This window comes from Canis lupus, chromosome 1 (genome assembly GCF_048164855.1).
Source record: "Canis lupus baileyi chromosome 1, mCanLup2.hap1, whole genome shotgun sequence".
Classification (NCBI taxonomy): domain Eukaryota; kingdom Metazoa; phylum Chordata; class Mammalia; order Carnivora; family Canidae; genus Canis; species Canis lupus.
In genome coordinates, this window is record NC_132838.1 from 117,133,752 (window position 1) to 117,151,292 (window position 17,541).

At 47.6% G+C, this 17,541-nt stretch overlaps 2 protein-coding genes across 6 annotated transcripts in view; one reads left to right on the forward strand and one right to left on the reverse strand.

The window, feature by feature from the left end:
• WDR62 (WD repeat domain 62) overlaps window positions 1–2,771 on the reverse strand; it is a 47,356-nt gene extending 44,585 nt beyond the window's left edge. The window contains exon 1 of the mRNA XM_072772679.1: window positions 2,560–2,771. Within this exon, the coding sequence (XP_072628780.1) occupies window positions 2,560–2,736 (177 nt within the window). The 5' untranslated portion in view covers window positions 2,737–2,771. The remainder of the gene's footprint in view (window positions 1–2,559) is intronic.
• A 35-nt stretch (window positions 2,772–2,806) lies between these two features.
• On the forward strand, window positions 2,807–17,419 carry THAP8 (THAP domain containing 8). Of its 5 annotated transcripts, none has more exons than XM_072772905.1 (5): window positions 2,818–3,571; window positions 4,297–4,389; window positions 14,434–14,626; window positions 15,070–15,461; window positions 16,837–17,419. In XM_072772905.1, the coding sequence occupies exons 1-5, from the start codon at window positions 3,489–3,491 to the stop codon at window positions 16,979–16,981; spliced, it is 906 nt and encodes a 301-aa protein (XP_072629006.1). In that variant the 5' UTR covers window positions 2,818–3,488; the 3' UTR covers window positions 16,982–17,419. The 5 variants fall into 5 exon arrangements, with proteins under 5 accessions (XP_072629200.1, XP_072629006.1, XP_072629154.1 ...); XM_072773168.1 differs by having other exon boundaries at window positions 2,823–3,571; window positions 4,237–4,389; XM_072773099.1 differs by lacking the exon at window positions 14,434–14,626 and having other exon boundaries at window positions 2,807–3,571; window positions 4,320–4,389.
• Window positions 17,420–17,541: the final 122 nt, after the last annotated feature.

The following is a 17,541-nucleotide window of genomic DNA, read 5'->3' on the forward strand; positions in this document are numbered from 1 at the left end:
GTATAGGGGAAGGAGAGGCCTCACTGAGAAGGCGGCCTCTGAGTACATTTCTAAGTATTTTATATGGATTAAAGATTTGAAACCCCACAACCCAAAGAAGAAGGCACAACTGTCATCACTCCACAGGTGTGGGGATTTTGAGGCGAGGTCATTGAGCCTCAAAATCCCCACACCTGTGGAATGGCAAGGTTGGGATACAAACCCAGCTAGTCTCTGGCTCCAAAGCCAGTACCCTGGGCCCTGAAGGAGAGACACAGCAGTGAGCAAGAGTGGACACCATCTGTTCCCTCAGCAAATTCATAGTCTAGAGGTTCAACAAGTAAAGAAACAAATGAATAGTCACACTTAAAATTTTTAAATTCTCTAAGCAAAGTAATTTAAATGAACAAGTCACTATCATGGTTGATTGAAACTGTTTAGAATATGAACTACTAGAATTGTATTTTCATATTTTGAATATACTAGTTTCAAATTATTATTATTTTTTTAAATTTAAAGATTGTATTTATTCATGAGAGACACACACACACAGAGAGAGAGAGAGAGAGGCAGAGACACAGGCAGAGGGAGAAGCAGGCTCCACACAGGGAGCCCGATATGGGACCCGACCCCAGGACCCCAGGATCACGCCCTGGGCCGAAGGCAGGCGCCAAACTGCTGAGCCACCCAGGGATCCCATAGTTTCAAATTATTATAAAGCAAAACATTCTCAAGCAAGTCCTTGGCTTTAGAAATGAGAGGCAAACATAGGATAATAATAACTAGCTCTTCTTGAGCATTTACCAGGAGCCAGGCACTGTTTAAATACCTGTACTGACTTATGCTCACAATAACCCTGCGGTCATTATCATCATCATCATCATCTCCATCTTACAGATGAGGCTATAAAGGGGCCCAGAGAGGTAACCCACCCAGGAAGGAGCAGCAGCAGGACTCTATTCCAAACAATCAAACAATGGCACTCACATTGTTTTTCTATCTGTCAACCAGCATTACTGGGCATTAATATAATATAATGGTCATTTTTAGAGTACATCTTTTGTAAGCCAGATGGACTCTGTGCCACCAAACAAGAATAAATAAATGACACCAATTATCCAAGTTACACAATCAAAGCAGTAGTAGCTACCACTAATAAGAGTACTTGCAATGTGCCAGGTATTGTTCTAATGCTTAAGATACGTGAGTTCACTTAATCCTCACAAATACCCTGCAAGGGAATATTTATATTATTATCATCATTTGACAGATGAGGAAACTGAGGCACAGAAAAGTTCATAACAAGAACAGAATTAAGGTTTAAGCCCAGGCAGTCTGGGTCCAGAGGCCGCTTAACCACGTTGCTGTCTCTCTGAAATCCCCATTGCTATTCCTTTATTTTACACGCAGTTTAGAGTACTTTCAGGAACATACAAGAGAAAAGCTATGAAGTACAGCATGCTAGGTAAGAGATTAAAGTAGGTGTCTATCTTAGGTGGGGGGGTTCAAAAAGGCGGCTCAGGCTGGAGATATTCAGGCTGAGATTTGAGGAATGAGGAGCCAGCCAGGTGGACTGCAGCAAAAAGGCCCAAAGGACTCAGCAAACACTTGGGAGGCGGTAAAGAGCTTGGAGCCTCGGGAAAACAGCTGGCTAATGTGACCTAACACTGATAAAAAGGGAGGACAACGGAGGTACAGCCAGAGAGGTAGGGAGGGGCCACTTGCCTAGCTAGGCCTTGCAGCCAGGAATGGGTGATATAATCAGAGTGTAGCAGGACGCCAGGTGGCAGAAACAAGATCCACCAGGATCTACCGTGTTTCCACCCTCTATCTGGCCTCTGCCAAGAGCAGGTCATGGTCACGATTTCATCTCTGCTCCCTGCAACTCCGTGGCATGATTACTGTCAACTTCTCTTTTATAAAAATAGACTTTGTAGCTCGGAGAGTTGGAGAACCATTTTCTTAAATCGCTGGTGTGCTAAGAGAATTCCTTGTACCTACTCTAAAATCGTCTTTGATTTTCTATCTAAGGACGTCGGGGACTATTCTGTATGTCAACCCCCACTTCGGAAGCGCTGCTGAGGTTTTACATTTACTCACACAGTGTCCGTAACCTGGGGTGGCAACATGCGCCAAGAATTCCACGTCGGTAAGGGTGGAAGGAAAGGGCGGGCAGGTGGGGCGAGAAGGTGGAATGAGCTGAGGGACAGACGAGGTGGGTAGCGCTCGGGACTGCACACTGACTGGTGGGGACCCTAAAGATCCAGCGTAGGGCGGGGTCAACAAAAATGAAGGGCCAGAGAGACATCTAACGGTGACTGAAGGGAGAGGCAGGAAGGAGGGCGAGGGTGATCAGAACTAAAATACCCTCCGAGGGAAGGGAGAGCTGGGACGGGTCTGAAGGGCAGTGCCTGAGGGAGAGGAGACGGGAGGGTGGGAGGGGCCTGCGAGACGCCGCGGGCCAGACCGGAGTCCGAGGGGCCGAGCCGAGGGCTGAGGCGGGGCCGGCGATCCGGGGGCGGGGCCGGGGGCGGCCGCCGAACCCCGGGACTGGGGTGGGCAGGGCAAACAGCTCCTCACCCGGTTCTGCACCGTGTCCTCCGGCGCCGTCGAGAGTCGTGTCCGCCGCCGGAGACAGAGCGGCGGGGCGGGGGGCGGAGAGCACTGGCCCCTCCGCGCCGGAACCCCCGCCGCGCCGGACGGCAGCTTCTCCACTGCATCGTTGCGCGCGTAGCCTCCGGGCCCCAAGGCCGCCATCGACGCGCCGGAGCCGGGCAACCGTTAGGCTCCTCAACCGCTGCCGCCGCCGCCGCCGCCGCCGCCTCCACGACCCACTGGAAGAGCAAACGGCCGCGGGAAAGCCGGCGCCGCCGCCCATTGGACGCGGCAGGCCCGGGTCTGGCCAATGTCAGGGCTGCCGGGAGGCGGTTTTGACCAATGAGGGCCGAGAGGCGGAGCGAAGCCTACGGCCGGGTGGAACCGGAGCTCCTCTACTTGATGCCTGATCAAGGAAGTGGCGTTTTTAACGCGGTCTGTTTTCACCATTAACAAGCATTTAGGTGTTAACTCTTTACGTAGCGAAGATCAAAGCCTCCAGTTCGCTTTTTGCCGCACTCCCCACCCCCAGCAACTACCCACGCAGTGGCTGGCAGTCGCCCGGATGTAAGATGGGGTGGAGTCCAAAGAGACCGACCACTCGGCGCATGCTCAGAAAAGCCGCGACTCCCCCCTCTCTCCCCCCCAACACGTGGTAAGGTCCGGATGCCTAAGAACTGGCTTTGCGCCGACGTCCTCGCGCTTCCCCGCTCGCCACGTGACCAGGGCGTAACTGTGGTAACGCGGCTGGGCGCGTAGTGCGCAGGCGCTCTCTTCCCTCCCCTGCACGTGATGAGGCATCAAGGGCCATCACGTGAGGTAGGCGGAGAGCGGGCAGGGTGGGGTTCGGCGGCGCCCGGCGAGGATCAAAGTGCGGCTGCAGACTGGGCAGGACTCAACGGGGTGGAACAGCCATGCCCAAGTACTGCCGGGCTCCGAACTGCTCCAACACTGCGGGCCGACTGGGCGCTGACAACCGCCCCGTGAGCTTCTACAAGTGAGCGCAAGCGCGGGGCGGGGCTCGGGGGGCGGGGCTGGGGGCGGAGCCCGAGGGTAACTGCAGCTGTGCCCGCGCGCCTGGTCCAGCTTGCAGGTGTCTGGAAGCAGGGCTAGCAAAGTGAAGAGACGGTGTTCTCAGCCCTAAACACAGCACACGCAGAGGTGCAGAAGTGTTAAAACGCAGGGGTGGAAGATAAACTACAGATAGTGAAAGCATCGAGCATGAGAAGTGGGACTGTGTAGGGGAAGGACCCTAAAACTGCCCACTTGTTATCTCCACGAATTTATCTCAAATGCAAAACATCCAAAATTGAGCTCCTGATCTTGTCTCTCTCCCAAACTTTCCACAGCCTTTCCTATTTCAGTTAAGAGCTCGCTCCATCTTTCCTGTTGTTCAGGCAGGAAATCTTAAGAGTCATACCTACCTCTTTTCTTTCCTCACATTGGGGAAAGTAAAAATGAGCTTGAACTGTTAAAAAAAAAAAAAAAAGGGAAGGAAAAAAAATCTGTCCTCCCACTTATTATTCCCCAGCTAGAATAAAAGACACAGGAAAATTTGACTGAAGAGTTAATAAGAGAAAATATTTCTATTTTTCTCAGATGATGCAGATATAAAGTGAAAAATAATCCTTCTTCTTTGACTGACTGCTGCTTTTTTGCTAGGAAACTTTGTTGTCTAAAATCGTAGACTATCATAAACTTTGTCATTTGGAATTCTATCAGTAATAATGAAGCATCTCGCTTAGCACCTGGAAGAGTTGTCGCTTTGACACAGGGAAGCAACCTCAGTTGCTCTGCCCAGGTGCAGAGCTTCAGGTAAGGCGTTTCTGGATGTAGTTTTTCCACATCTACCTAAACTTTACTGCTTTAAAAAAAAAAAGATTTTATTCATTCATGAGAGACAGTGAAGCAGAGACACAGGGGGAGGGAGAAGCAGGCTCATCGCAGGGAGCCTGATGCAGGACTTGATCCCCAGAACCCAAGATCACACCCCGAGACGAAGGCAGATGCTCAACCGCTGAACCACCCAGGCATCCCAACTTTATTGCTTTCAAGGAGACAGGACCCTGGACTCACTTTCACAACCCAAACCTAGTATCTATCCCTTTACACCCAGGTCTGCTTTGCTTTAAGCCTATCCAAACAGTTTCATTTACATTTCACCTAAAATTCACCCTTCTCCCAAACTCAAGTAATAACCCTGTCTTTTCCTTTGTTGAGACTCCTCACTTCTGGTATTTCTGGTGTGCAATTTTCCTCATCACCATGGTAAATAAACCTGACTCTTTGGGATGACAGGTGTATCCCTGTTGGCCTTAGTCTAAATGGGGTAGGACACATTCCTCATCCAGCCCATCAGCAGATCCTGTTGGCTCTTCCTTTAAAATCTATCCAGAATTGACCACTTCTAACCTTCTCTGCCTCCATTCAGGTTCTGGTCATTACCACCTCCTAACTGCATTATTTTAGTAGCCTCTTCATTAGTCAAGCCGCTCCCACACTCTGATCCCCATACACAGACACAAGGTATCTGTGTACCCCTGAGTCAGATCAGAGTCCTCCTCTGTTCAGATTCTCTCCTGGTTCCCACCTCACTCTATACAAGATAAGAAGGTGAGACTGGAGTAGACAGAAAGCCCTACAGGGGCTGGATCCCCAGTATCTGTATGACCTCATTTCCTTCCTCCTGTCCCTTAATACTGTGCTCTAGTGTCACTGGCAACATGCTGTTCCCCTAGCACTCCAGGCACATTGTTGCCCCTGGGACTTTGCTTGTGCTTTTTCCTCTACCTGGAAAGGTCTTACCTTTATGACCACTACTCTATGTAAAACGATAATCCTCTCCCAGATCTGTAGGTATTCTCCCTATTTACCTCCTGTTTTACTTATCCTTTTAAAAAAAAAGATTTTATTTATTTATTCATGAGAGAGAGAGAGAGAGAGAGAGGGAGAGAGAGTGAGAGGCAGAGCCACAGGCAGAGAGAGAAGCAGGCTCCACACAGGGAACCTGACATGGGTCTCGATCCCGGGTCTCCAGGATCACACCTTGGGCCGAAGGCAGGCACTAAACTGCTGAGCCACCCAGGGATCCCTTTACTTATCCTTTTGACGCTTATCACTATTTGGCATATCACATATTTGATGTATTCATTTATTGTCTTCTCCACTAGAATGTCAGTGAATTTTTTTTTTTTTGTCATTTCCCCAACCCTAAAATAATGCCTGTTGCATAGGGAGTGCAATATTTGTTGGCTGAATTTCATTAATGCATTTCAGATGGCCTCCCCCAGGAAACTCAGCAATCCCTGTCCCTTGAAGGGACCCTGGTGCAGAGTAAGAGTAATGCAGAGGAGTCTTTAAACCTAAATCGGTGTGTCCAGATTTGCTTTTTTTTTTTTTAAAGATACATTGCTCTGGCAGTGTTTATTAATTCAGCAACTCTGAGTGTCTCCTGGAGTATGGAAGCCCCTGCTAGACACAGAGGATCCTGACAGGTCCTGTCCGGACAAAGCTCATGGATAGGTAAAGCATCAAACACTGAAGAACCAAAAAAAAAAAAAAAAAAAAAAAAAAAAATACTGAAGAACTGAACAACCTGGGAGTCACTCCCAATTTTTCTTCAGCACTGCTGCTGTCAGTCAGTCCATCAACCCATCCTTTGACTTTATCCTCCAAACACATCCCCACCCTGTGACAATCACAACAAAATCCTTCATACCTTGGCAGTAGAGTTATAAATGCAAATGGGAAAATCCTAACTAAACTATTAGGAAATAACCACAACAACAAAAAGCTCTACATTTCCAGCCTACTTCATATTACCTCCGTTCTCATGGTGTAGTTCAGGCTGCCATCATCTGTCAATGAAACATTGTGATAGCTGCTTGCTGGCCTCCCTGCCTACGCTTCTGTGTCCCTGACAAGAGCAACAAGAACAACTTATTTAGAGAGCACTTATGCCAGGCACTGTTCTAAGTGCCTCACCTATAGTAATGAGAACAATAACAACTGTACAGAGCATCCAGATGATTTTATAAAAAATTAGTTCTTGTCTGTGTTGTTTAAATCCCACCAGTGGCTTCCAGACCGTCCTTCACATAAGCTAACCCATTTCTTCCTCAAGGCTCATCCCTGAGTCAGTCTTGCAGAAGCCACATAGTTAAGAGTTTGGTGAGGAGCTGTTTGCAAAGGAGATTCAGGAGAAGGTGTGGATGGCAAGAAGGAACAAGGTGAATCATATAGAGGGAAGTAGCTGCAGGGGAATAACGTAAGGGCCTGCCAGGCAGCCAGAGGAAACATTCATTTGTTTTTGGCCCTTTCAGGAAAATCAGAGTCAGCTCTAATGGGAAGCCGTCTAATGGGAAGTTAGGAATTGCATTTGGCTGGCAGTAAGAAAGTCCTGAAATATTATTGGCTTTAAAAAAATTATGGAGTTTATAGGATATAGCTGCAATAACAGACACAAAATCTCATACTGCAACAAAAGTTTATTTCTCATTCACAATATGTCCTTTGCAGACCATTTATGGACCTACTCTATAGTATCCTAACCCGAGACTCAGGCTGAAGGAGCCTCCCCTACATGGAAACTTCTGGTCTTGTAGAAGGGGTAAAAGTGAAAATAGGGAGAATCACCCAATGGCTCCTCATAAATTCTATATTTAGAAGTGGCCCACATCACTTTCAGTCCTTTGGCCAAAGCAAGTCTGTGGCAAGCCTCGGGTCAGTGCAGTAGAGATATGTGATCTTCATGTGGGGAAGGGCAGCAAATATCTTGAACAATAATAGAATCCACTAAGGGTTTATTTTTCTCTTGAATAAAACACATACAGAGGGTAGCCCCGGTGGTGCAGTGGTTTAGCACCGCCTGCAGCCCAGGGCATGATCCTGGAGACCCTGGATCGACTCCCACGTCAGGCTCTCTGCATGGATCCTGCTTCTCTCTCTGCCTGTGTCTCTGCCTCTCTCTCTCTCTCTCTGTCTCTATGAATAAATAAATAAAATCTTAAAAAAAAAAAAAACCACACACACACACATACAGAGGTTGACAGACCAGCACTGGCGTGGCAGGCCCACAAATCATTAGGGTTGAGATTCCTATTTTTCTGTGCTATCATCCTTAGCATGCAGTCCCATGCAAGATGGCTGCCAAGTGCCCCAACCATCAAGGCCCACCATTCCTGGTAAGAAAAGAGAAGGAAGGAAGAGCAAAAGGGGCTCTAACCATGAGTGGAGTTAGCCCCTTATAAATCCTTCCCAGAAACCCCACCTGATGGTGAGTTCTTCATCATTGGTCAACCCAACTACAAAGGATAATTTAGCAGGGCATTTACCCACCCTGAAGAAATTTTGAATTCATTGTTAATAAGGAAGAAAATAACTTTTAAAAAACAGATTTTATTTATTTGACAGAACGAGAGAGAAAGTGTGCGCATGCACAAGCAGACAGAGCAGCGGACAGAGAGAGAAGCAGGCTCCTCTCAGACCAGGGAGCCGGATGTGGAGCTCAATGCCAGGACTCTCGGATCATAACTGGAGCCAAAGGCAGATCCTTAACCGAATAAGCCACCCAGGAGCTCCAGAAAATAACACACACACACCCATTTTTTTAAAAGATTTTATTTATTTATTCATGGACACAGAGAGAGAGGCAGAGACACAGGCAGAGGGAGAGGGAGAAGCAGGCTCCATGCAGGAAGCCCGATGTGGGACTCGATTCCAGGTCTCCAGGATCACACCCCAGGCTGCAGGTGGCACCAAACCGCTGCGCCACCAGGGCTACCCCACACACCCATTTTTAAAGAAGAATTTCTAGCAGTGTATGATCTAGAAGGATGACCAACAAGACTAAACAATTCTAGAGAAAAGGAGGACACTGACTACTTAAAGTAGATTTTTAGAGAGGCCATTGTAAATGTGTTGCCATCCAGAAGAACAAAAGAGAGTAAGAAAAAGACCAAGTGAAGAAGAGGTGGGTTTTTTTTTTTTTTTTAAGGTTTTATTTATTTGAGAGAGAGAGAGATCACGAGCAGGGGGCAAGAGCAGAGAGAGAAGCAGACTCCCCGCTGAGCAGGTAGCCTGACGCAGGACTTGATCCCAGGACCCCTGGATCATGACCTGAGCCAAGGCAGACACTTAACCAACTCAGCCATGCAGGCGCCCAAGGAAGAAGTTTTTCATGATATTTTCCTCCTTTGCCCCTTGAGGTGCCCTGATCCATTTGAGGACCCTTCGCATTTTTAAGGAACCCTGCCAGATTTCTCACACGACACAAAAGTATTCACTGGCCCGAACTTAGTTACGTGGCCCCACCTACACAAAGGAACCTGGGAAACAGTCTTCTAGCGAGGCACATCATGACCTCAACTAAAGTTGGAGTTTTGTTAGTAAGGAAGAAAGAAAGGGGATGTGGAGTGGTCAGTTGTCAGTCTCTGCCAAGGAGGAGGGGCTGGGGAATGCTGCTGCGAGAGAGTTCTTGTGTGTGTCCAGGCAGAATGGGGTTGATGAGAAGATTTGGATCCCAAACAGAGGCGAAAGGGACTACAGCAGCCAGAGCTCCTGGCTGGGTGCCCTGGGGTTCTGCTCTTTGGGTGCCACAGCTCTTCTGAGTCAGCCCGTGTCCTTTTACCAGCTGTACCCCACCCCCACCTGCCCTGTCTGTCTGCCTTTGGGCTGGGAGGTCCTGCTCCTGCACCCATCTCTGTTCATCCTGCCCACCTCCTTTCTTAACGTGTCTTTTCCAAAAGTTTCTTTATACAGATATGAGCAAATCTGAATACATGTTCTAATTTCCCCTCTATTGCTATATTAGTTTCCTGTGAATGTTGAAACAAACTTGATGGCTTAAAATAGCAGAAATTATTCTCTCCCAGTTCTGGAGACCAGAAGTGCAAGTCAGTTTTACTGGGCCAGAACCAAGGTGTTGGCAGGATGGCATTCCCAGTGAGGCTGGCTGTAGGAGAGAATCTGTTTCTTGACTCTTCCAGCTTCTGGGGGCCACATCACTCCAATCTCTGCCTTTGTGGTCACATCACCTTCTCTGCTTTCATCTGTGGTAATGTCCACTTTGCCTCCCTCTCGCAAGGATACTTGGGATTGGATGTAGGGCCCAAATGAATGTTCTAAGATGACTTCCTCATCTCAGGATCCTTAACTTAATCTCATCTTTTGTCATGCAACATAGTATTTGCAGATTCCAGGGATTTGAACATGGATATCTTTGGGGGGCCATTACTGAGCCTGCCACAGTTACTAAAAGCTGTTTGCACCTTTTTTTTTCAGGTAATACATGTGCCTGAAAATAGCACATCAGTTCATAGAGTGCCTCCATATTCTGTTTTAGGGCTGTATGGTATTCCTTTGTGTGCCTGTGCCTGGGTTTGTTACCTTGTCTCCTATAGATGGTGTTATCCTCCGCTCTAGCACCCCTTACTCTGCCCTTTTAACAGACAGAGGCCTCAGAGCCCTCAGCAGAAGAAAGTATCCAGCTGTTTTTTTGGTCAACTTCTGTTCCTGGAATTGGTAACTGGTTTTCCATTTTCAGTTGTGGTGTAAAGTTTCTCTTCGAGGTATCTTTGTTTCATACTTAAAGTTGGTCAATTTTAAGAAAAATATTAAGTATATAATGTGACAGATATGGAAGACACTGTGCAGATGGAGTGTGGATGACTGACTATATTAGTTATTTAATGCTACATAACAAACCATCTCAAAGTTTAACCACTTAAACAGTTAATGTGTCACAGTTTCTGACTGCTGCTGCATGACAGACGGGTCAGAACTCAATTATGTGACCACCCCTGGCTGCAAAGGAAGCCGGAAAATGAGGTCTTCATTGTGGACAGTCTTGAGTCTCAGATAATCCCCACTCATTCCCACAGGGAAATCTTTTATTCAGTTCATTTTTTTTAACTTTAATTTTTAATTGTAACATATAGGGACGCCTGGGTGGCTCAGTGGTTGAGCGTCTGCCTTTGGCTCAGGGCAGGATCTTGGAGTCCTGGGATCCAGTCCCACATCAGGCTCCCTGCAGGGAGCCTGCTTCTCCTCTCTCTGCCTGTGTCTCTGCCTTTCTCTCTGTGTCTCTCATGAATAGATAAATAAAATCTTAAAAAAAAAGAATTAAAAAAAATTGTAACATACGTATAAAATCTACCATTGTAACTATTTTTGAATATGCAGTTCAGTAATATTAAGGATATTCACATTATTGTGCAACCCAATCTTCAGAACTTTGTCATCATGCGAAACAAACTTCATGCGCATTGAACAACAAACTCAAATTTCCTATTCCCTCCAGCTGCTGGAAACCACCATTCTATTTCTTTTTCTATGAATTTGATAACTCGATAATTCATATAAGTGGTATTTCGTGTGTATGTAACTGGCTTACTTCACTTTCCATAATGTCTTGAAGGTCACTCATGTTATAGCATGTGTCAGAATTTCCTTTTTAAGACTAAATAATATTCTATTGTATGCATATGCCACATTTTCCTTACCTATTCATTCATTGATGAATATTGGCTTTTGGCTGTTGTGAATAATGCAGTAATGAACATTAGTGTGCAAATATCTTTTCAAGACCCAACTTTCAATTCTTTCAGGTACATACCTAGAAATAGAATTGCTGAATCATAAATTCTATTTTTAATTTTTTTGATGAGGTACTGTATCGTTTTCCATAGTGGCTGCACCATGTTACATTTCCCTCCAATAGTGCATCGGGTTCCAGTTTCTGCACATGCTCACCAACACGTTTGGTTTTAATTTTTATTTTATTTATTTATATTATATATTATTATATTTATATTTATATTTTTTATTATTTTATTTATTTTTAAAAGATTTATTTATGGGGAATCCCTGGGTGGCTCAGAGGTTTAGCGCCTGCCTTTGGCTCAGGGTGTGATCCTGGAGACCTGGGACCAAGTCCCATGTCGGGTTCCCTGCAAGAAGCCTGCTTATCCCTCTGCCTCTGTCTCTGCCTCTCCCTCTCTCTCTCTCTCTCTCTCTCTATCTCTCATGAATGAAATAAAATCTTTTTTAAAAAAAGATTTATTTATTTGAGAGAGCACACGTGTATGTGCTTGAGTATAGGGAGGATAGAGGGAGAGGGAAACTTTTTTTTTTAATTTTTATTTCTTTATGATAGTCACACACAGAGAAAGAGAGGCAGAGACATAGACAGAGGGAGAAGCAGGCTCCATGCACCGGGAGCCCGGCGTGGGATTCGATCCCGGGTCTCCAGGATCGTGCCCTGGGCCAAAGGCAGGCACCAAACCGCTACGCCACCCAGGGATCCCAGGAGAGGGAAACTTTTAGCAGACCTCTCGCTGAGTTCAAAGTCCAACATGGAGCTTGATCTCACGACTCTGAGATCTTGACCTGAGCAGAAACCAAGAGTTAGACGCCTAACCAACTGCGCCACCCAGGGGCCCTTAATTTTTATTATTTTTTAAAAAGATTTTATTTATTTATTTGAGAGAGAGAGAGAGAGAGCGTGCGTGAGCATGAGCACAAGCTGGGGGAGAGGGTGTGCAACAGGAGAGGGACAAGCAGATTCCTCGCTGTGTATGGAAGCTGATCTCCCAGGACCTGGAGATCATAACTTGAGCTGAAGTCAGATGCTCAACCTACTGAGCCCCGCAGGGCCCCTTGTTTTGTTTTTCATAGTGGCCATTCTAATGGTTATGAGGTGATACCTGATGGTTTCAATTTGCATTTCCCTAATGATTACTGATATTGAGTATCTTTTCATATGCTCGTTGGCCATTTGTATATCTTCTTTGGAGAAATATCTGTTCTAGTCCTTTGCCCATTTTTAATGGTGTTACTTTTGTTGTTGAGTTCAAGAACCTTTTAACGATTGTTTTCAAGCATACGCAAAAAATAGAGTTATATGGGGACAGTGGGTGGCTGAGTGGTTGAGTGTCTGCTTTTGGCTCAGGATTCTGGGATTGAATCCCACATTGGACTCCCCACAGGGAGCCTGCTTCTCCCTCTCCCTGTGTCTCTGCCTCTTTTTTTCTCTGTGTCTCTCATGAATAAGTAAAAATCTTTTTAAAAAAGTTATATGAATGGATTCTCATGCATAGTCACTCAGATTCACCAATTGTCAACATTTTGCTAATCTTTTTTATCTGCTCCCACCCTGTAATGCATGATTTTTAAAAAAGATTTTATTTATTCACGAGAGACACACACACACAGAGAGAGAAGAGAGAGAGAGAGAGATAATGAGAGGCAGAGACACAGGCAGAGAGAGAAGCAGACTCCATACAGGGAACCCAATGCAGGATTCAATCCTGGGACCCCAGGATCACACCCTGGGCCAAAAGCAGGCACTCAACCACTGAGCCACCCAGGTGTCCCTTAATGCATGATTTTATTTTATTTTTTTTTAAATTTTTATTTATTTATGATAGTCATACAGAGAGAGAGAGAGAGACAGAGGCAGAGACACAGGCAGAGGGAGAAGCAGGCTCCATGCACCGGGAGCCCGATGTGGGATTCGATCCCGGGTCTCCAGGATCGCACCCTGGGCCAAAGGCAGGCGCTAAACCGCTGCGCCACCCAGGGATCCCTAATGCATGATTTTAAAGTAAATCCTAGATATTAGTTCTTTTACCCATAAATATTCAGAATGTTTTTCCAACGGATGACTATTTTAGAAGCATAAACCAATACAATTATCATACCTAGCAAGATTAGTTTCTTACAGCTATCCAATACCCAATTTATGTTCAGTTTTCTCCCTACTGTGTTAAAATGTCTTTTTATGAAATGGTTTGTTGCAGATGAGGACCACAATCTGCAATTGGATGTTTCTTACATTTCTTTTAATCTATAACCCCACCCTACTCCCCCCCATCCCCATCCCGTCCCCATGAATGTGGACACATTCTAGATTTGCCCAGTTTCATAACAGATTGTGGCTATGGGTCGGGAGATTGGGAAAGAGGCTGCTGTAAAAGTCCAGTCAGGAGAGTATGGATGCTGGAAGGGAGGGGCAGCAGAGGTGGGAGAGGTAGGCCGATGTTGGGTGTTTAAAAGCTGGAGCTGGGCAGCCTGGGTGGCTCAGTGGTTTGGCGCTGCCTTCAGACCAGGGTGTGATCCTGGAGGCCTCGGATCAAGTCCCACATCAGGTTCCCTGCATGGAGCCTGCTTCTCCCTCTGCCTTGTGTCTCTGCCTCTCTCTCTCTCTCTGTCTTTCATGAATAAATAAATGAAATCTTTAAAAAAACAAAAAAAAAGCTGGAGCTGAGGGCACCAGGGTGGCTCAGTCAGTTAAGCATCTGCTTTCTGCTCAGGTCATGATCCTGGGATTGAGCCCCACTTCCGATTTCCTGCTCAGTGAGGAGTCTCCTTCTTCCTCTCCGTCTGCCTCTCCCCCCACTTGTGCGTGCTCTCACGCACAGGCAAGTGTTCTCTCTTTCTCTGTCTCAGATAAATTCATTATAAAAAATAAAAAGGGATCCCTGGGTGGCTCTTGGGGTGCTGGGTCTACCCAATGGTTAAGTGTCTACCTTTGACACAGCATAACCTGGGGTCCTGGGATAGAGTCCGGCATCAGACTCCCCACAGGAAGCCTGCTTCTCCCTCTGCCTATGTCTCTGCCTCTCTTTCTGTGTCTCTCATGAATAAATAAATAAAATCTTTAAAATGAATGAATGAATGGTGAAGCTGAAGGTTGGGATGTAGGTTGGTGGTAGAGAGACTCTGGGTAAGAGGCAGGGCCAGTTTCTGGCCTAGGTAGACAGAAGTTTGGAGCCCAGGGACCTCTGAGTGTGCATGTCCCCAGAGAGAGGTGGGACTGACCTGATATTGCTGACCCTGTAACCCCACTGTCCCTGGCAGGTTCCCACTGAAGGATGGCCCCCGGCTGCAGGCCTGGCTGAGGCACATGGGCCATGAGGACTGGGTGCCCAGCTGCCACCACCATCTGTGCAGTGAGCACTTCACACCTTCCTGCTTCCAGTGGCGCTGGGGTGTGCGCTACCTGCGGCCTGATGCAGTGCCATCCATTTTCTCCCCAGCACCACCTGCTAAGGTGAGCAAAAGGAGGTCCCACTGTTGGAGTCTGACCCTGTCTTCCCCACCTGGAAATGACCTGTGGAGTCTGATCCTCAGCCCTCCTCTCCTGAGGGAAGTCCCTGCTGCAGTCTGACCCTCAGCCCTCCCCTCAAGGAAGTTCCTCCTTGAGGTCTGGCCTTATCTGAGGACAGTACCCCTTTTTTTTTTTTTTAATTTATTTATTTATTTACGATAGTCACACAGAGAGAGAGAGAGAGAGAGAGAGAGGGAGAGACAGAGGCAGAGGGAGAAGCAGGCTCCATGAACCGGGAGCCGGACGTGGGATTCGATCCTGGGTCTCCAGGATCGCGCCCTGGGCCAAAGGCAGGCGCCAAACCGCTGCGCCACCCAGGGATCCCTGAGGACAGTACCCCTTAAAGTCTGACCCTGATGCCTCTCATCCCATGCCTTTTCTTCCAGAGGCAGCAGAGTTCCCGAAGCACTGAGAAGCCAGTCGAGTCTCCCTCTTCACCAGAGGCCATGCCCCTGTCTCCGGATCCAACTGTCTCAGCCTCTGGCCCTATGCATCTTGCGGTACTGGGGTCAGCATCTGGAGGCCCTGAAGCCACGGCCACCATGTTCCTGACCTCCCTGCCCCCTCCTCCTGCTCCTGCCAGGCCACAGCCTGGAGTCCAGGCCCAGAACTCCCTGGCTGGGCTGGGCAGTGTCCTGGGAGCACTGCAGAAGCGGGTGTGGAGGCTGCAGCGGCACCATGAGCAGCATCAGGTGCAGCTGCAGGCCCTAGAACAGCTGGTACAGCAGCTGTGCAAGGAGGGCCTGCCAGCTAGGCGCTCCAGGGCCTGCTATGCCTGGTGAGTGTGGCCACCTGGCCCCCAGAGCACATGTATTTTCATTTTCAGTGCTAGGGTCCAGTATTTAAAAGTCAGAACATTTCACTCATGTTTCCAAACTTCTGAGTTTTCTTGGGGGAAAAAAAGTCAATCTGTCAACGCCTACCAACTATTGGTCAGAGCATGGTAATGGCTGCCCTTACTCTGTGCCAGACAGAGTTAATAACTTAAAACTCATATGACCTTGATGTGGCTGTGGTCCCCATTTTTCAGATGAAAAAACAGGCACCAGGATGCTACAGTGACTTGCCCAAAGTCAGGCAGCCAGTCAACATTCAAACCAGGTGTCTGACTCCGCAGGAGGCCAGTGCTCTCCTTTTGGAGAGCTCCTTGCCTGAATCCTAATAGAGCTTGAGTTTGCAGCCTACCTCACAGAGTCTCCCCAGCCCCATCTAAAGGCCCTTTTGCCCCTATGTTTTACTACCAAGTATTGGAGGAGGGTATCATGTCTTGAAAAATCAATTTGATCAGGCCGTTTCCCTGCTTAAGACCCCAGGACCAAGTTTGGGGTCCCATAGCTCTCAGCCCCAGCTGGACAAGGAAGTGGGAAGGGGTTTCAGAAAGGAGCCTCTCTGAAGTAGCCCTGTAGCTAAGGTTTCTCAGTCTGACAACCAGTGGGTTGCACATGGCTCAGAGATCTGATTTTTTCTGGCCTCAACAGTGTTTTATAGTCATTTTTGGTCTTTCCTGGAAGCTCAGCAGATCTAGCAGCACTGGGTCCATATTCACAGTTCGTGGCAGGTAGCTGGGATGGCAGTGTGGCTACCCCTGGAGGCTCTATGTTTGAGACTAGGGCCTGACTATGCTGGGGCTCAGGGAAGTGTACAGAAGAGCAGGACAGGCCTAGGACTCTTCCTGAAGCCCACCAGGGCCCCTGGGCTGACAGTGTCTCTCCCTGCCTCTCCTGACCCATTCAATCACCATCTCTCAATGTCCTTCTTTCTTCCCATCTCCACCTCTATATTTCTGCTACCCTGTCTCTCTGCCCCCCCATCTGTCTCCCCATTTCCTCACGTCTCTCTTCACTTGCATCTTTCTGTGTCCCTCATATCACTGGCCCTCTGTATTCCCCTGTTTGGCCTGTCCCCATATCTGTCTTTCCATGTCCCCCACATTTTCCTCTGTTTCCCTGTACCTCTTTACTCCCCCATGAATGTCTTTCTGGCTCCACATCTCTTCCTGTCTCCCCACAAATCTCTCTGTGTCTCTTGATGTCCCCCTTCCACCTCGGCCTTCCTGTTCCTCACCATTTCTCCCCCTCATCCTTCCTTCCCTCTCTCCTTCTCTTCCCTCTTTCCCTTATGTGTTCCATCTCTGTCACTTTGGGACTGCCCAGCTTCCTGGATGTGAGGAATCCCATCATCTGTGGAGGGCCTGACATAGCTGTGGTCATTGCCCAGAGGCCTACACCTCCCACACTGGATGCCAAGCCTGAGCTCCTGGACACTGAGACCCCCAGTGCTAAGGACCAGGATAGATAATGTCGTGGGACAGATGATAGAAAACAGAAGAAGAAAAAAAAGAAAACAGAGGAAGAGATACTCATCAAACATGGGCCTGCCTTGTCCCACTACCCGTGCCTGGGCCATTGCGGCTCCTCCTTCTACGGACCCTTTGAACCTTGGGGTTGACCTGGGCCCAAGCCACATCAGTGCTTATTTCCCTTGATGCCAGGTCCCTGCTACTCCTCACTTGAACTTTTGTAGTCAGTAAAGCAGTTTCAGAGCAGAACAAGGATTGTTTATTTGGGGGAAAATTGTACCTGGTACCTCATACCATTGGCCAAGTCTGGTGCCAAGCTGGGAATAATACAGCAGTGAACACAGCTGACAAAATCCTGCCCTCATGGTGCTCCTATTCTGCTTAAGTGGAAGATAAACTAGTAAACTAATAAACAAGATAATGTCAGATTGTGATAAGTGCTGAAAAGACTAAATGAAAATGTGATGGGGCTGGGGTGGTGGATGGATGAATGAATGAAGAGGACTCTTTAAGGAGACAACGTGTGCGCAGACTCCAGGATGAGCTGGCCTGGAAGGCA

What these genes read in the sequence shown, in the direction of transcription:
- THAP8 (XM_072772905.1), top strand. Translation starts at nt 3,489, where the DNA reads ATGCCCAAGTACTGCCGGGCTCCGAACTGCTCCAACACTGCGGGCCGA. An exon ending in CGCCCCGTGAGCTTCTACAA is followed by an intron (nt 3,572 to 4,296) that starts GTGAGCGCAAGC and finishes GAATTCTATCAG; the next exon opens with TAATAATGAAGCATCTCGCT. An exon ending in GCCCAGGTGCAGAGCTTCAG is followed by an intron (nt 4,390 to 14,433) that starts GTAAGGCGTTTC and finishes TGTCCCTGGCAG; the next exon opens with GTTCCCACTGAAGGATGGCC.